We start from the raw sequence: 13,465 nt of genomic DNA, 5'->3' as shown, positions 1-13,465 counted from the left end.
CGCCACCTCGCCCGGGTAGTTTTTTGTAGTTTTTTTTTAGTAGAGACGGGGTTTCACCGTGTTAGCCAGGATGGTCTCGATCTCCTGACCTTGTGATCCGCCCGTCTCGGCCTCCCAAAGTGCTGGGATTACAGGCTTGAGCCACCGCGCCCGGCCCCAAGCTGGTCTTGAAAGGAGCTCAAGTGATCCTCCTGCCTCAGCCTCCCTAAGTGCCGGCATTTTAGACATGAGCCACTGTGCCTGGCCTGGAACTTCTTGACAGAAGTTTTAATGTTAATTTGTTAAGAAACATTGATTACCTAGTCTGCTCGTCTGTAAAATGGGAATACTGTCACTGTATTTGTGATTATAGAGCTCCCCTAGAGACTAACCTTTGAGTCAGTGTTTTTGTGTGTTTGTTTTAAGACAGTCTCACTCTGTTGCCCAGGCTGGAGTGTAGTGGTGTCATCTCAGCTCACTGCAACCTCTGCCTCCTAGGTTCAAGCGATTCTCCTGCCTCAGCCTTCTGAATAGCTGCAACTACAGGAGTGCACCACCACACCTGGCTAATTTTTTGTATTTTTAGTAGAGACGGGGGTCTCACCAGGTTGGCCAGCCTGGTCTTGAACTCCTGAGCCTTCCTCAGCCTCCCAAAGTGCTGGGATTACAGGCGCGAGCCAACATGCCCGGCACAAGTTTTTTTTGGTTTGTTTGTTTTGTTTGTTTTTTTTTTTGAGACGGAGTCTCGCTCTGTAGCCCAGGCTGGAGTGCAGTGGCGCTATCTCGGCTCACTGCAAGCTCCGCCCCCCAGTTTCACGCCATTCTCCTGCCTCATCCTCCAGTGTATCTGGGACTAGAGGCACCCGCCACCACGCCCGGCTAATTTTTTTTTGTATTTTTAGTAGAGACGGGGTTTCACCGTGTTAACCAGGATGGTCTTGATCTCCTGACCTCGTGATCTGGCCGTCTTGGCCTCCCAAAGTGCTGGGATTACAGGCGTGAGCCACCGCGCCTGGCCCCGGCACAAATTTTATGGACTAAAGGAATTCCCTAACACATAGGTCTAGACTCTTGTTTTCCTGCTTCCTCATTTGAAAAAGCAGTATGCACACCACTATAAATGAATTCTCAATTTCTGCTTTGAAAACAACACTGCATGCACATAAGCCCATGAATTTTTCCATAGTACCTTCAACCCACATGCCCCAATTTTTTGTTTTGTTTTGTTTTGTTTTTGATAGAGTGTCGCCTAGGCTGGAGTGCAATGGCACAATCTCGGCTCACTACAACCTCTGCCTCCTAGGTTCAAACCATTGTCCTGCCTCAACCTCCCAAGTAGCTGGAATTACAGGCATGAGCCACCACAGCTGTCTAATTTTTGTATTTTTAGTAGAGACAGGTTCCACCATGTTGTCCAGGCTGGTCTCAAACTCCTGACCTTAAGTGATCCGCCCGCCTTGGCCTCCCAAAATGCTGGGATTACAGGCATGAGCCACCACGCCTGGCCTTCTTTTTTTTTTTTTTTTGAGACAGAGTTTCGCTTTTGTTGCACAGGCTAAAGTGCACTGGCGCGATCTCGGCTCACTGCAACCTCTGCCTCACCGTTCAAGTGATTCTCCTGCCTCAATCTTCCCAAGTAGCTGGTATTACGGTGCCTGCCAACACGCCTAGCTAATTTTTTTATTTTTAGTAGAGACAGGGTTTGCCATGTTGGCCAGGCTGGTCTTGAACTCCTGACCTCAGGTGATCTGCCTCCTCGGCCTCCCAAAGTGCTGGGACCACAGGCGTGAGCCACCATGCCCAGCATTTTTGTTGTTGTTGTTGTTTGTTTTCAGATGGAGTCTCTCCCAGGCTGGAGTGGAGTGACACAATCTCGGCTCACTGCAACCTCTGTCTCCCGGGTTCAAGTAATTTTCCTTCTTTAGCCTCCCGAGGAGCTGGGGTTACAGGCATGTGCCACCACGCCCGGCTAATTTTTGTATTTTTAGTGGTCTTGGGGTTTCATCATGTTGGCCAGGTTGGTCTTGAATTACCTCAAATGATCTGCCTGCCTCAGCCTCGTAAAGTGCTGGGATTACAGGCATGAGCCCATAACAAGCATGCCTGGCCAGTTTTCAGGTTTTTGACTTAAGCAACTAGGTGTCACTCAATCTCCAAAGGCATCCTCTGTCTTCTATTTCTCCCTTCCCCTCCTCCTCCATATCCAGTCAGACACTATATTAGTCTGGGTTCTCCAGAGAAACAGAATCAGTAGGATGTGTATATGCAAAAAGAGATTTATTTTAAGGAATTGGCTTACATTATTCTGGGAGCTGGCAAGTCTGAAGTCTGCAGGGCAGGCAAACAGCCTGGAGACCCAGGGAGATTTGATGCTGCAGTCTGGAGGCTGAATTGCTTCTTCCTAAGGGTCTTGTCTTAATTTGAACTGACCGGATGCGGCCCGCCCTCATTATAGAGGGTAATCTACTTTAATCAAAGTCTGCTGATTTAAATGTTCATCACATCTAACAAATACATTCATAGCAACAACTAGACTAATGTTTTACCAAAAACTGAGTAACATGAGTACCATTGCCTAGCCAAGTTGATACATAAAATTAACCATTACAGTCACTAAGTTTCATTGACGATGACTTTTAAATATTTCTGAAGTTGGTTTCTTCTTCTCCATTGCCATTGCCTTAATTTAGGCTTGTGTTCTTTTCATTTAATTAATTCATAAAATACTTACATTTTCGTACTATGCCAAATGTTGGAGATACAATTGTAAGATTGTGTCCTTAGGGACTTACATTCAATCCTTTTCCTGCCTTCTTTCTTGCCTCCTTCCAATCCAAATCCACAGTTTTTTTGTTTTGGTTTTGTCACTTTGATGCCCAGGCTGGAGTGTAGTGGCCAGAATGTGGCTCACTGCAGCCTCAACTGCCTCAGCCTCCTGAGTAGCTGAGACCACAGGACCACAGGTGCGCACCACTATGCCTGGAGATATGTGTATATATATATATATACACACACACACTTTTGGTAGAGATGGGGGTCTCACCATGTTGGCCAGGTTGGTTTCGAAATCCTGGGCTCAAGCAATCCTCCCCATTCGGCCTCCCAGAGTGCCGGGATTACAGACGTGAGCCACTGCGTCGGGCCCCAATCCACCTTTATAAATGGCTGCCTGTAGATCATAGCCTCTCACATTTTAACTGGGCTGCAGAATATGTATTGAAGGACTATCTTTATAAAATGTTTATTTGTAGAATCTGAAAAGATACACTGGAAAGGGGGAACAATGGTTACCACTAGAAAGAACTTAGCGGAGCAGCTGATCATTGTATTTATCTTTTTTTTTTTTTTGAGACGGAGTCTGACTCTGTCTCCCATGCTGGAGTGCAGTGGCGCAATCTCGGCTCACTGCTGCAACCTACACCTCCCGGGTTCAAGTGACTCTCCTGCCTCAGCCTTCCGAGTGGGTGGGATTACAGGCGCCCACCACCGGCCGTGTGTGTGTATATATATATGTATGTGTATATATATGTGTGTCTGTATATATATATATATATATATGTGTGTGTGTTTATTTTTATTTTTTTGGTGAGACGGGGTCTTGCTCTGTCGCCCAGGCCGGAGTGCAGTGGCGTGATCTTGGCTCATTGCAACCTCTGCCTCCTGGGTTCAAGCAATTACCCTGCCGTAGCCTCCCCGGTAGTTGGGATTACAGGCGTCCGCCACCACACTCAGGTAATTTTTGTATTTTCAGTACAGGCGGGTTATCACCATATTGGCCAGACTGGTCTCGAACTCCTGACCGCAAGTGATCCGCCCGCCTCGGCCTCCCGAAGTGCTGGGATTACAGGCGTGAGCCAACGCGTCCGGCCCACGTATCTACCTTTTAATCATATGAATGTTGTACCAAGTTCGTGTATTACATATTTGAAAATAAATTGCGAAAATAACAAAAACAAAATCCATGAACTGACTAGCCTTTAAAATCCTGCGGGGGAGCCCAGTGGCCCAAGGGCGAAGTTTAGCCCTTCTTGCCCTTTCTGGTCAGTGTACCTGTTCCGTTTATCTCTGACTGCGCCACTCAGTCAGGTGAGGGACCACTGGAGTTCTTTCTACCGGAAATGCACTTCAGCAAATGCCAGTTGCTCTCTCCAACTTCAGTTTCGCCAGCGTCTACCTCAGGAAGCCTTCCTTCATCCTCTGGCCCCCGCCGCCGCTAATGTTATCCTTTTACGTTCAGCCTCATAATGCTGCCTTTTGTTGCAGTCATCACAGTGTCGAAATTTGTTTACATGTCTATCTTTGCTACTTGATGGAGGACAAAGATACACCTTATACCTAGCATAGACCCCAGGAGGTCCGAAATTGTTGTGGGAAAGAAAAAAAAAAAATCAATGTGCTGGCCTCAAAGCGGTTCACAGGAAGGGAAAAGCCTCGAAGACTGAGGCTCTCTTCGATTCCTTCGTGACTAACTCCAGGCAAACATGCCAGGAACGCGGCTCTCATCACCCGCTCCTGCATCTGCGCCCGGCGCCCGCCGGATTCCAGAAGGGTCCCCTCCGCCTAGCGCGCGACAGCTCCTTCTGGGGTACCGGAAGCCCGGCCACCGCCCCCGCAGGCGGGCATGGCCTCAGAGACCTCTTTTGAGCGCGGCGTGGGTATCCGCCCGCGGCCATGGACCGTGATCACAGTGACCAGAGGGACGGCGCACCCTGAGGTTGAAGCGGGGTAGGCATTGGCAGGGGACGGGCGACGAAGACTGGCGACGCTCAGGCGCCAAAGAACCACCCTACTAACTTCCTGGCACTTACGTTTCTTACCCGGGGCCCAGAGTCGGGTGGCGGTCTTCCAGCTCCACGAACTCCAGTGCTGTTCTGCGTTGTAGGGAGCTGGAAGCCCGACCCACCACTCCTCCGCTCCCTGTACCCCTCCCTCTGCTCCCTGTGTCCCTCCGCCCCTCCCTCCGCCCCTCCCTCCGCCCCTCCCTCCGCCCCTCCTCCGCCCCTCCCTCCGCCCCTCCCTCCGCCCCTCCCTCCGCCCCTCCCTCCGCCCCTCAGCGCCACCGACCGCGGTCCCCGCCCACTTCTTGCCCGCGCGCGTCGCCGTCGCCACCTGAAGGGGCGTGGCCTCCACTCTGCGCACAGTCAGCCACGGTCCCATCCTGCTCCGCGCCGGTCAACGAGAGCAAACCCAGTGACTCACCTCCGCCGTGCTAGCTCCTCGCTAGCTCTTCCTCTCACACACGCTCACACCCGGCTCGAGATGGCGGCGGCGGCGGCAGGGGACTCGGACTCCTGGGGTGAGGAGAAGTTGCTGGCGTAGGGCCCGGGCCGGCTCCGGCCCCACGCCATGCAGGCACTAACGCGGCTCGCTCTCTTCCGTAGACGCGGACGCGTTCTCCGTGGAAGACCCAGTGCGGAAGGTGGGGGGCGGCGGCGGCACTGCCGGCGGGGACCGCTGGGAAGGCGAGGACGAGGACGAGGACGTCAAGGTGGGTGCGGGCTAGGGCGACGGGCAGCGCGGGAGCGGGCTGGCTGGTTGCCGGCCGACGCTGGGCCCTGGGGCGCTGCCGGGGCCTGCGGGCAGTGGGTCTAGACGTGAGCCTAGGGCCTAGTGGTGCCCTCTTCCCCTCCGTTTGCCGGCCATGTGGGCCGAAGACTGGCAGCGTGGCCTCCCATACTCGGTCTCCGGTTGAGAGTCTGCTCTCTGGCCTGGATCCCACCCGCTGGCTGGCGACGAAAGGTGACAGCATCGGCCGGGTGGGCCCACGTGCAAGCTTCGCGGTCCGGAGCCTCTGGCAGGAATGAGACCGGGAAGCTGGGAATTGAGCCTTGTAGCTTATCCATATGGAAGGTCTTGAAAGAAGTCGCATACCTTTTCGAGCTCAGGTCAGCTCAGGGCCAGTAACTCACTTATGAGTTACTGTATAAGTAACTCTACTTATACAGTTTGTTCGAGGGATTAGATGAGTGAAATATTGTTGTTGAATTTCAACCTTTTTTTCCCCCACACGAGACAGCTAGAAACAGTAGAGCGAAATAACTTTTGGCTCTCCCTTCCCCCACCCTATGGTAAAAGGGATGAACTGAACACTGAGATCGTCCACAGTTAGTGGACAGAAACCCAGGTAGTTCACACCGTGACCTGAGGAATGGAGAGATGTCAGTTACTCAACTACACACATACGACACCCAAGGAAATACTGAAGATTTGGTGGTTGTAGTAGATGACGGGCCTGTGGGTTTTTTGTTGTTGTTGTTGGTTTTTTGTCTATGCCTTGTAGATAATCATTTTTACCTCAGTCGTTTGAGTTTGAAAACTCTGAAGGGTTCATGATACAGCTTTCAGGTGACATTTACTTCTACGTGTTTTTTTTTTTTTTTTTTTACGGTAGTTACAGAAGTCTCAAATCCAAAATGTTAAGACTCTTATTAACAAAGTTCTCAAAATCTTGTTATATTTGTGCAGATAAAGTTTTGTGTGAAATGGAAAATGATTTTTTTTTGTGGTTTTGCCTAATTTAGTGAATTTTTTTCTCCTAACTTACAAGCACAAAACGGAGAACCCTACAAATCCTTCTGCCTGGGCTGAAAAGTTTAAGCTAGATAATCACTATGAACTTAATAGGGATGTTGTTTTGAGTTTTTCTCTTTTCTCCCCAGTCCGATGAGGTTGGATGTGTGGATGTCCAATTTATTGACAGCCTGAGGTTTAAGAATGTTGTGAGCTTTGCACACATTGAAGTTAATAAATCGACTATTTGAAGACACTTAGACGCTTTATTTACATGTTGTAGAAACATGGGACTAGATTATGTTACCAGCCTCATTACAAGATGTTAGTTATCCCCCTACGTTGTAGCAGATTTTCCGTTTTGAGCCTTGGGTTCATATTGGTCCTTTCATTTTTTTCCATGCACATAGGAAGTGTCAGTTAAGACATCTGTTACGAAATTTGGGAATAAGTTAACAAATGCAGAGAAAAGATTAGAGATATTAGGAAAGAAGTTGCAGAAGATGAAGTTTTAATGGATAGTGTAGACTAATGTCATGGAATAACTTCCCTGGATTAAGGGATCTAAGTGGTATCGATCCTGATGAATATAATTTTTTTTTTTTCTTTTTTTTGAGATGGAGTTTCACTCCATGTTGGTCAGGCTGGTCTCAAACTCCTGACCTCAGGTGATTCACCCGCCTCGGCCTCCCAAAGTGCTGGGATTATAGGCGTGAGCCACCGCGCCCGGCCTCTGATGAATGTAATTCTGATCACTTGGAACAAGTTTTGGATATTTACAAGTTGTAAAGGACGACAAAGATTATCTTGTCCAGTTGATCTTTTAGTGCTAAGTTTTTTTTTTTTAAACTTAAAACAGTTTAATCTCTCCATCTAATTTTTTTTTTTTTTTTTTGAGACAGAGTCTTGCTCTGCCACCCAGGCTGGAGTGCAGTGGCCGGATCTCAGCTCACTGCAAGCTCCGCCTCCCGGGTTTACGCCATTCTCCTGCCTCAGCCTCCTGAGTAGCTGGGACTACAGGCGCCCGCCTCGTCGCCTGGCTAGTTTTTTGTATTTTTTTTTTTTTTTTTTTGAGACGGAGTCTCGCAGTCGCCCAGGCTGGAGTGCAGTGGCCGGATCTCAGCTCACTGCAAGCTCCGCCTCCCGGGTTTACGCCATTCTCCTGCCTCAGCCTCCCGAGTAGCTGGGACTACAGGCGCCCGCCAGCTCGCCCGGCTAGTTTTTTCTATTTTTTAGTAGAGACGGTGTTTCGCCGTGTTAGCCAGGATGGTCTCGATCTCCTGACCTCGCGATCCACCCGTCTCGGCCTCCCAAAGTGCTGGGATTACAGGCTTGAGCCACCGCGCCCGGCGTTTGTATTTTTAAGTAGAGACAGGGTTTCACCGTATTAGCCAGGATGGTCTCGATCTCCTGACCTCGTGATCCACCCGTCTGGGCCTCCCAAAGTGTTGGGATTACAGGCTTGAGCCACCGCGCCCGGCCTCTCCATCTAATTTTTTGAGACAAGGTCTCACCAGGTCTCCCAGGCTGGAATGCAGTGGCACGATCTCTGCAACCTCTGCCTCCCGGATTCAAGTGATTCTCCAGCCTCAGCCCCCTAGTAGCTGGGATTACAGGTGTGCACCACTGTGCCCAGCTAATTTATATATACATATTTTTTTTGTAGAGACAGGGTTTCGCCATGTTACCTAGGCTGGTCTCGAACTCCTGAGGTCAAAGTGATCTTCCCGCCTCAGCCTCCCAGAGTGCTGGGATTACAGGTGTGAGCCATTACACCTGGCCTATTTATTTTGAGATGGAGTTGTGAGACTGGCTGATTTTTGTGTTTTTGGTAGAGATGGGCTTTTGCCATGTTGCCCAGGCTGGTCTTGAACTCTTGGGCTCAAGTGATCTATCCTCCTTGGCCTCCTAAAATACTGGGATTGTGGGCGTGAGCCAGCAGGCTCAGCCATATCACCAAATTTCTGAATTCTTATGTTTTTGTACTTTTTGTGAGGGGTCGGAGACAAGGCTTAGTTTCCGTGAAGTCTTCTGTTTATGTCAGCATCTAGTACTTAACCTTTAAAAATCAGGTTTAATGTCATTTGTAATGTTCTGGGAAATGAAAGGAAAACTGATGTCTTTGTTATTATAATTTGCTCCAGCACTTTACTATCATTTAGTAGACTTAGTATTTTGCTGTCCTTGACTTTTCAGATAGCTCTCTGGCAGTGGCAGAAGTGGACTTAGGTTGAACTGTACAACTATTAATATATATGGAGAGAAAAGGCTATGCTTTTCCCCAGTTAAAAAGATGAGAACTTGGGAGCATACTTTCCCATCACCCTGGCTTTATTTACCTTTTTTCCTATCCTGATAGTTGTGCAGAGGCAGTGGGAAGAATTGTTCACTTGGCATATATGACTCCTTCCTCATTGCTGGTATGATATGTAGGATGTGTTGACTGAGAAGGCAGTGAGTACCTACTGGAAGCAAGGACAACATAACTTGTACTCCATTTTACTAGTCTCCTAGCATTTCAGTAGAACAGTTTAGAAGCTAAATTTATTCTAAGGGTGCAGAGTTTGCAGAAACTTCTAGCTGTGTTCAGCCATCTCAGGCATTTGCCTCTGTAACCATACAGCATTTCTTTTAAAAGATCCTGTAGAGGCTGAGACAAGAGGATTGCTTGAGCCTAGGAGTTTGAAGCCAGCCTGGGCAAAATAGCAAGACCCCAATACATTTAAAGAGAGAGTGATCCTAAAGAACAGACTTAGTTGAGCCTGTCTCATCCTACTCGTTCACCCTGTGTTAGGATCCTATTCCAATAAATAGTTTGAATCTACCAGATAAGGATGTTTTTCAAGGGTTGGAAACAACTTCTAAAGAATAGGATCTGTATTTTACAGAAATGTGAAATTACTGGGGAATACCCAGAAGGTGGGCATTTTGCCAGTAAATGGGTATTTTGAAGAGAGTGTGTGTATGTGTATGTGTAACTTACGAAAAATTCCAAACATGCAGTAGAGAGAAACATTTAATAAGCCAGTGACCCGTCTTGTTTCCTCTGTATCCCCACTTTCTTCTTCCAACCAGATTATTTTCAAGAAAATCTCAATCATATCATTTCATACCTTGCCACTCTTACAAACTAGCAAGTTTTGAATTGGGAAGCATGTTTGTTATTGAAAAATTCATCATGATGGATCATTGTGAATAAACCACTTGTTTAGTGTTCAGTGTCTTGATATTGCTTAGCCGGAGTTGAAAGTAGATTGATAACTGTCCTGAATATGAGACAGGTAGGCATTGAGATGGAACTCAGCTGAGTGCTGATCCATTGTAGTATGTTAAAAGCTTAATGAATTGAATTAAATGAAGTAGAATTTACTAAGGCAGGCACCTTGGCTTTTAGACACCCAGCATAATTCCGAGATGGTGGAAGAACATTTTGGCTTTTAAAAAACTGAAAGTTTGCTGGAAGTCTACACTTGCCAAGATCTCGTTGCACAGTTCTGAGTTCTCTCAGAGTAGAACTGCACAGCTTACAGAACACCAATTAAAGGCTTTTTTTTTTTTCCAGCAAGAGATTATGTTTTACCTAAACCAAATTATTTAAAGAAAAAAGGAGAAGGAGTATATGTTAGTTCCTAGGCTGTTGCTATAGGGCAAAGAGTTTTATTGCTCATTTGAAGCTACTTCTATTTGACAATCTATAAATATATCTTGCTTAAGTTGGAAAGCATTTTCAGCCCTAAATGTGTTCTCATTGCATGTGACATAATGTAGTTTTATATTATGAAGACAGAACCAGCTAACTACTGGCCACATTGTTAGAAATAAAAAGAAAGCAAGATTTAAAGTTTTCTGCTTTGCTTCTAATAATGTGTTCAATTAGGAAGCAGATTTTAAAGTTAAAAAGCAGCCATCTCTTTCATAGAAATGACCTAAATGATGGGTGTGTATCTGCAGGGCAAGAGTATAGATAAGCAAGTAGTTTATAAACAGGCTCTATTCTAAGAAGCTAGCCATTTTAGGAGAGCAGTCTGGGTGATTCTTTTGAAGATAAATTGGATATTATAGTTGAAAGATTAATTGGCTGCCAAAAATAATTGGGTAAGGGATTTAATTGGATGTTCATAGGTAGTCTCTTGAATCAAATAACCATTTAGGGCTCTTTGAAGTGAGTTGTAGACTTGCTCCATATTTTAAGTTAATTTTAGCTGTTTCTCTAGGAACCCTTTTTGCATTTTATCTGAATTTGCTGCTGGAATTTACAGACTCCTAGTGTTTACAGAAAATTGGGCATATTGTTTGAAGCAGCGTGGTGAACATTCTACCTTAAATCTACTTTTCAGGCACTGAATTTTATAACGATGGAAACAAAAACTCTGATTTCCTGGGGAAAGCTACCTGGCATTTTGCTTTTATAATTACATCTGTTTGGAAGTGTGACTAGTCTCTTTTTGATGACACTTACTATGTTCCTTTCTTTAGGGGCTTAGTGCTAGTTTGGTAGTAACTTCAGGGCAGACTTGTAAGCACTTTGGGGAGAGAGTGACAGTCAAGGTTTGGATGGTCCTTTTATGAATTGAGGAACAGATGTCATGGCTCTTCTTGGGACATGTTGATAGAACCAGTTCTTTTTTTTTTGAGACGAGGTTTTGCTCTTGTTGCCTAGGCTGGAGTGCAGTGGCATGACCTCAGCTTACCGCAACCTTCGCCTCCCAGGTTCAAGCGATTCTCCTGCCTCAGGAGATTCTCAGCCTCTCGAGTGTCTGGGGTTACAGGCATGTACCACCACGCCCGGCTAATTTTGTATTTTTAGTAGACATGGGGTTTCTCTATGTTGTTTAGGCTGGTCTCGAACTCCTGACTTCAGGTGATCCACCCGCCTCAGCCTCCCAAAGTGCTGTGATTACAGTGATTACAGGTGTGAGCCACTGCACCCAGCTTTTTTTTTTTTTTTTTTTTTTTTTTTGAGACGAAGTCTCACTCTGGTCTCCAGGCTGGAGTACAGTGAAGTGATCTCACCTCATTGCAACCTCTGCCTCCCTGGTTCAAGCGATTCTCCTGCGTCAGCCTCCCAAGTAGCTGGGACTACAGGTGCGTGCCACCACACCCAGCTAATTTTTGTATTTTTAGTAGAGACGGGGTTTTACCATGTTGGCCAGGATGGTCTCGATCTCTTGACCTTGTGGCCCGCCTGCCTTGGCCTCCCAAAGTGCTGGGATTACAGGCATGAGTCACCGCTCCTGGCCAGAACCACTTCTTTTGCTACTAAAATCCATTCTGTGATGGAGTAGAGAATGTCAAGGTAGCTTCATTATGTCTGTACTGGTATGTGTCTGGGGTAAGATTTATGCTTTGATGGGAGAAACTAGGGACAGGGATAGAGGTGGACATACAGTTGGTGTGAATGTGCTGAGGGAGCCATGATATGGGTGGGCTGGGGGTGATGTTTTTCTGGAAAGGGTAACTGAGGAGCATCAACATTATACAAAAATGCTCCTATGTTGAGTTTGTTTGTTTACCTTGGGGGTATTGAGGTGGAGCTCCCTATTTTCAGCCATACTTCTTCCTTCTTGACCTCTTAGTACCAGAGGCTTGCAGACCAGTTTTTCTCTTTTGTCTTTTTTTCTTTTTGTTTTAAATGGAGGCTTTCTCTGTTACCCAGGCTGGAGTGCAGTGGCGTGATCTCGGCTCACTGCAACCTCTGCCTCCTGGGTTCAAGTGATTCTTGGTCCTCAGCCTCCTGAGTAGTTGGGACCACAGGTGCACACCACCATGCCCTGCTAATTTTTTTTGTATTTTTAGTAGAAACAAGGGTTCGCCATGTTGGCCAGGCTGGTCTTGAACTCCTGACCTCAGATATTCCAGCTGCCTCGGCCTTCCAAAGTGTTGGGATTACAGGTGTGAGCTACCTGGGCCAGACGTGCTGGCTCACGCCTGTAATCCCAACACTTTGGGAGGCCGAGGCGGGTGGATCACCTGAGGTCGGGAGTTCAAGACCCGCCTGACCAACATGGAGAAACCCCATCTCTACTAATAGTACAAAATTAGCCGGTTTGTGGTGGCGCATACTTGTAATCCCGGCCACTTGGGAGGCTGAGGCAGGAGAATCGCTTGAACCCAAGAGGCGGTGAGGCTGCAATGAGCCGAGATTGTGCCATTGTACTCCAGCCTGGGCAACAAGAGTGAAACTCCCTCTCAAAAAAAAAAAAAAAAAAGTTGGGAGGGGCCGGGCACGGTGGCTCACGCCTGTAATCCCAGCACTCTGGGAGGCTGGGGCAGGCCGATCACGAGGTCAAGAGATCAAGACCATCCTGGCCAACATGGTGAAACCCCGTCTCTACTACAAGCACAAAAATTAGCTGGGTGTGATGGTGCGTACCTGTAGTACCAACTACTTGGGAGGCTGAGGCAGGAGAATCGCTTGAACCCAGGAGGTGGAGTTTGCAGTGAACTAAGATTGTCACTCTGGCGACAGAGTGAGACTCTGTCTCAAAAAAAAAAAAAAAAAGATCGGTAAAGAACCACTACAGGCAATTTAAGTGAGAAGGTTGATAACCAGTATACCTCCAGCTGGACATGTCTTAATATGTGTCATAATCCTTCCCTTTAATGAGATTCCCAGTTTCCAGGAGAGGGACTTAATTCCAGGTTAGTTATTTTATACTTCAAGACTCAGGGAAGAAGTCATATTTACTATAATACTATTTTTATTATTATTTTGCATTGTGAGCTGCTTTATTGCAGTGAATTAAATTGTTTACCAGACTCTGAATTTTCTAAGCAAGTGTTTAAAACATACTTTTTAAAGACCTTCCTTAATACTGTGTTGAAAGCCTTAAATGAAGCTGTTTACATATATACATTTAAAGGACGAATCTCAGCATGTTACTCTAAAGATGGGTTGTAAGCTGTTTTATTACAGTGAACTGAACTCCACCAAACCACGAACTTTGTAGGCAAGTGTTTAAAACATGCGTTTTAA

The 13,465-nt window shown here is 46.8% G+C and overlaps 1 protein-coding gene and 1 long non-coding RNA gene across 2 annotated transcripts in view; one reads left to right on the top strand and one right to left on the bottom strand.

The window, feature by feature from the left end:
* Nucleotides 1–2,235: 2,235 nt before the first annotated feature.
* Nucleotides 2,236–4,908, bottom strand: LOC117070746. Its single transcript, XR_004432040.1, has 2 exons — nucleotides 4,030–4,908; nucleotides 2,236–3,233 (listed from the first exon to the last, which is right to left on the bottom strand). It is a non-coding gene; the product is annotated as an uncharacterized LOC117070746 (long non-coding RNA).
* Nucleotides 4,909–5,096: 188 nt separating this feature from the next.
* Nucleotides 5,097–13,465, top strand: part of EIF3J (eukaryotic translation initiation factor 3 subunit J) — a 25,949-nt gene continuing 17,580 nt past the window's right edge. The window contains exons 1-2 of the mRNA XM_033190289.1: nucleotides 5,097–5,275; nucleotides 5,361–5,467. Of these exons, the coding sequence (XP_033046180.1) occupies nucleotides 5,239–5,275; nucleotides 5,361–5,467 (144 nt within the window). The 5' untranslated portion in view covers nucleotides 5,097–5,238. The remainder of the gene's footprint in view (nucleotides 5,276–5,360; nucleotides 5,468–13,465) is intronic.

The sequence above is a fragment of the Trachypithecus francoisi genome, unplaced genomic scaffold (assembly GCF_009764315.1).
Source record: "Trachypithecus francoisi isolate TF-2019V2 unplaced genomic scaffold, Tfra_2.0 Lachesis_group3, whole genome shotgun sequence".
NCBI classification, from domain to species: Eukaryota; Metazoa; Chordata; class Mammalia; order Primates; family Cercopithecidae; genus Trachypithecus; species Trachypithecus francoisi.
Note: the sequence above shows the minus strand (reverse complement) of the source record. Positions and strands in the feature narration are given on the sequence as shown.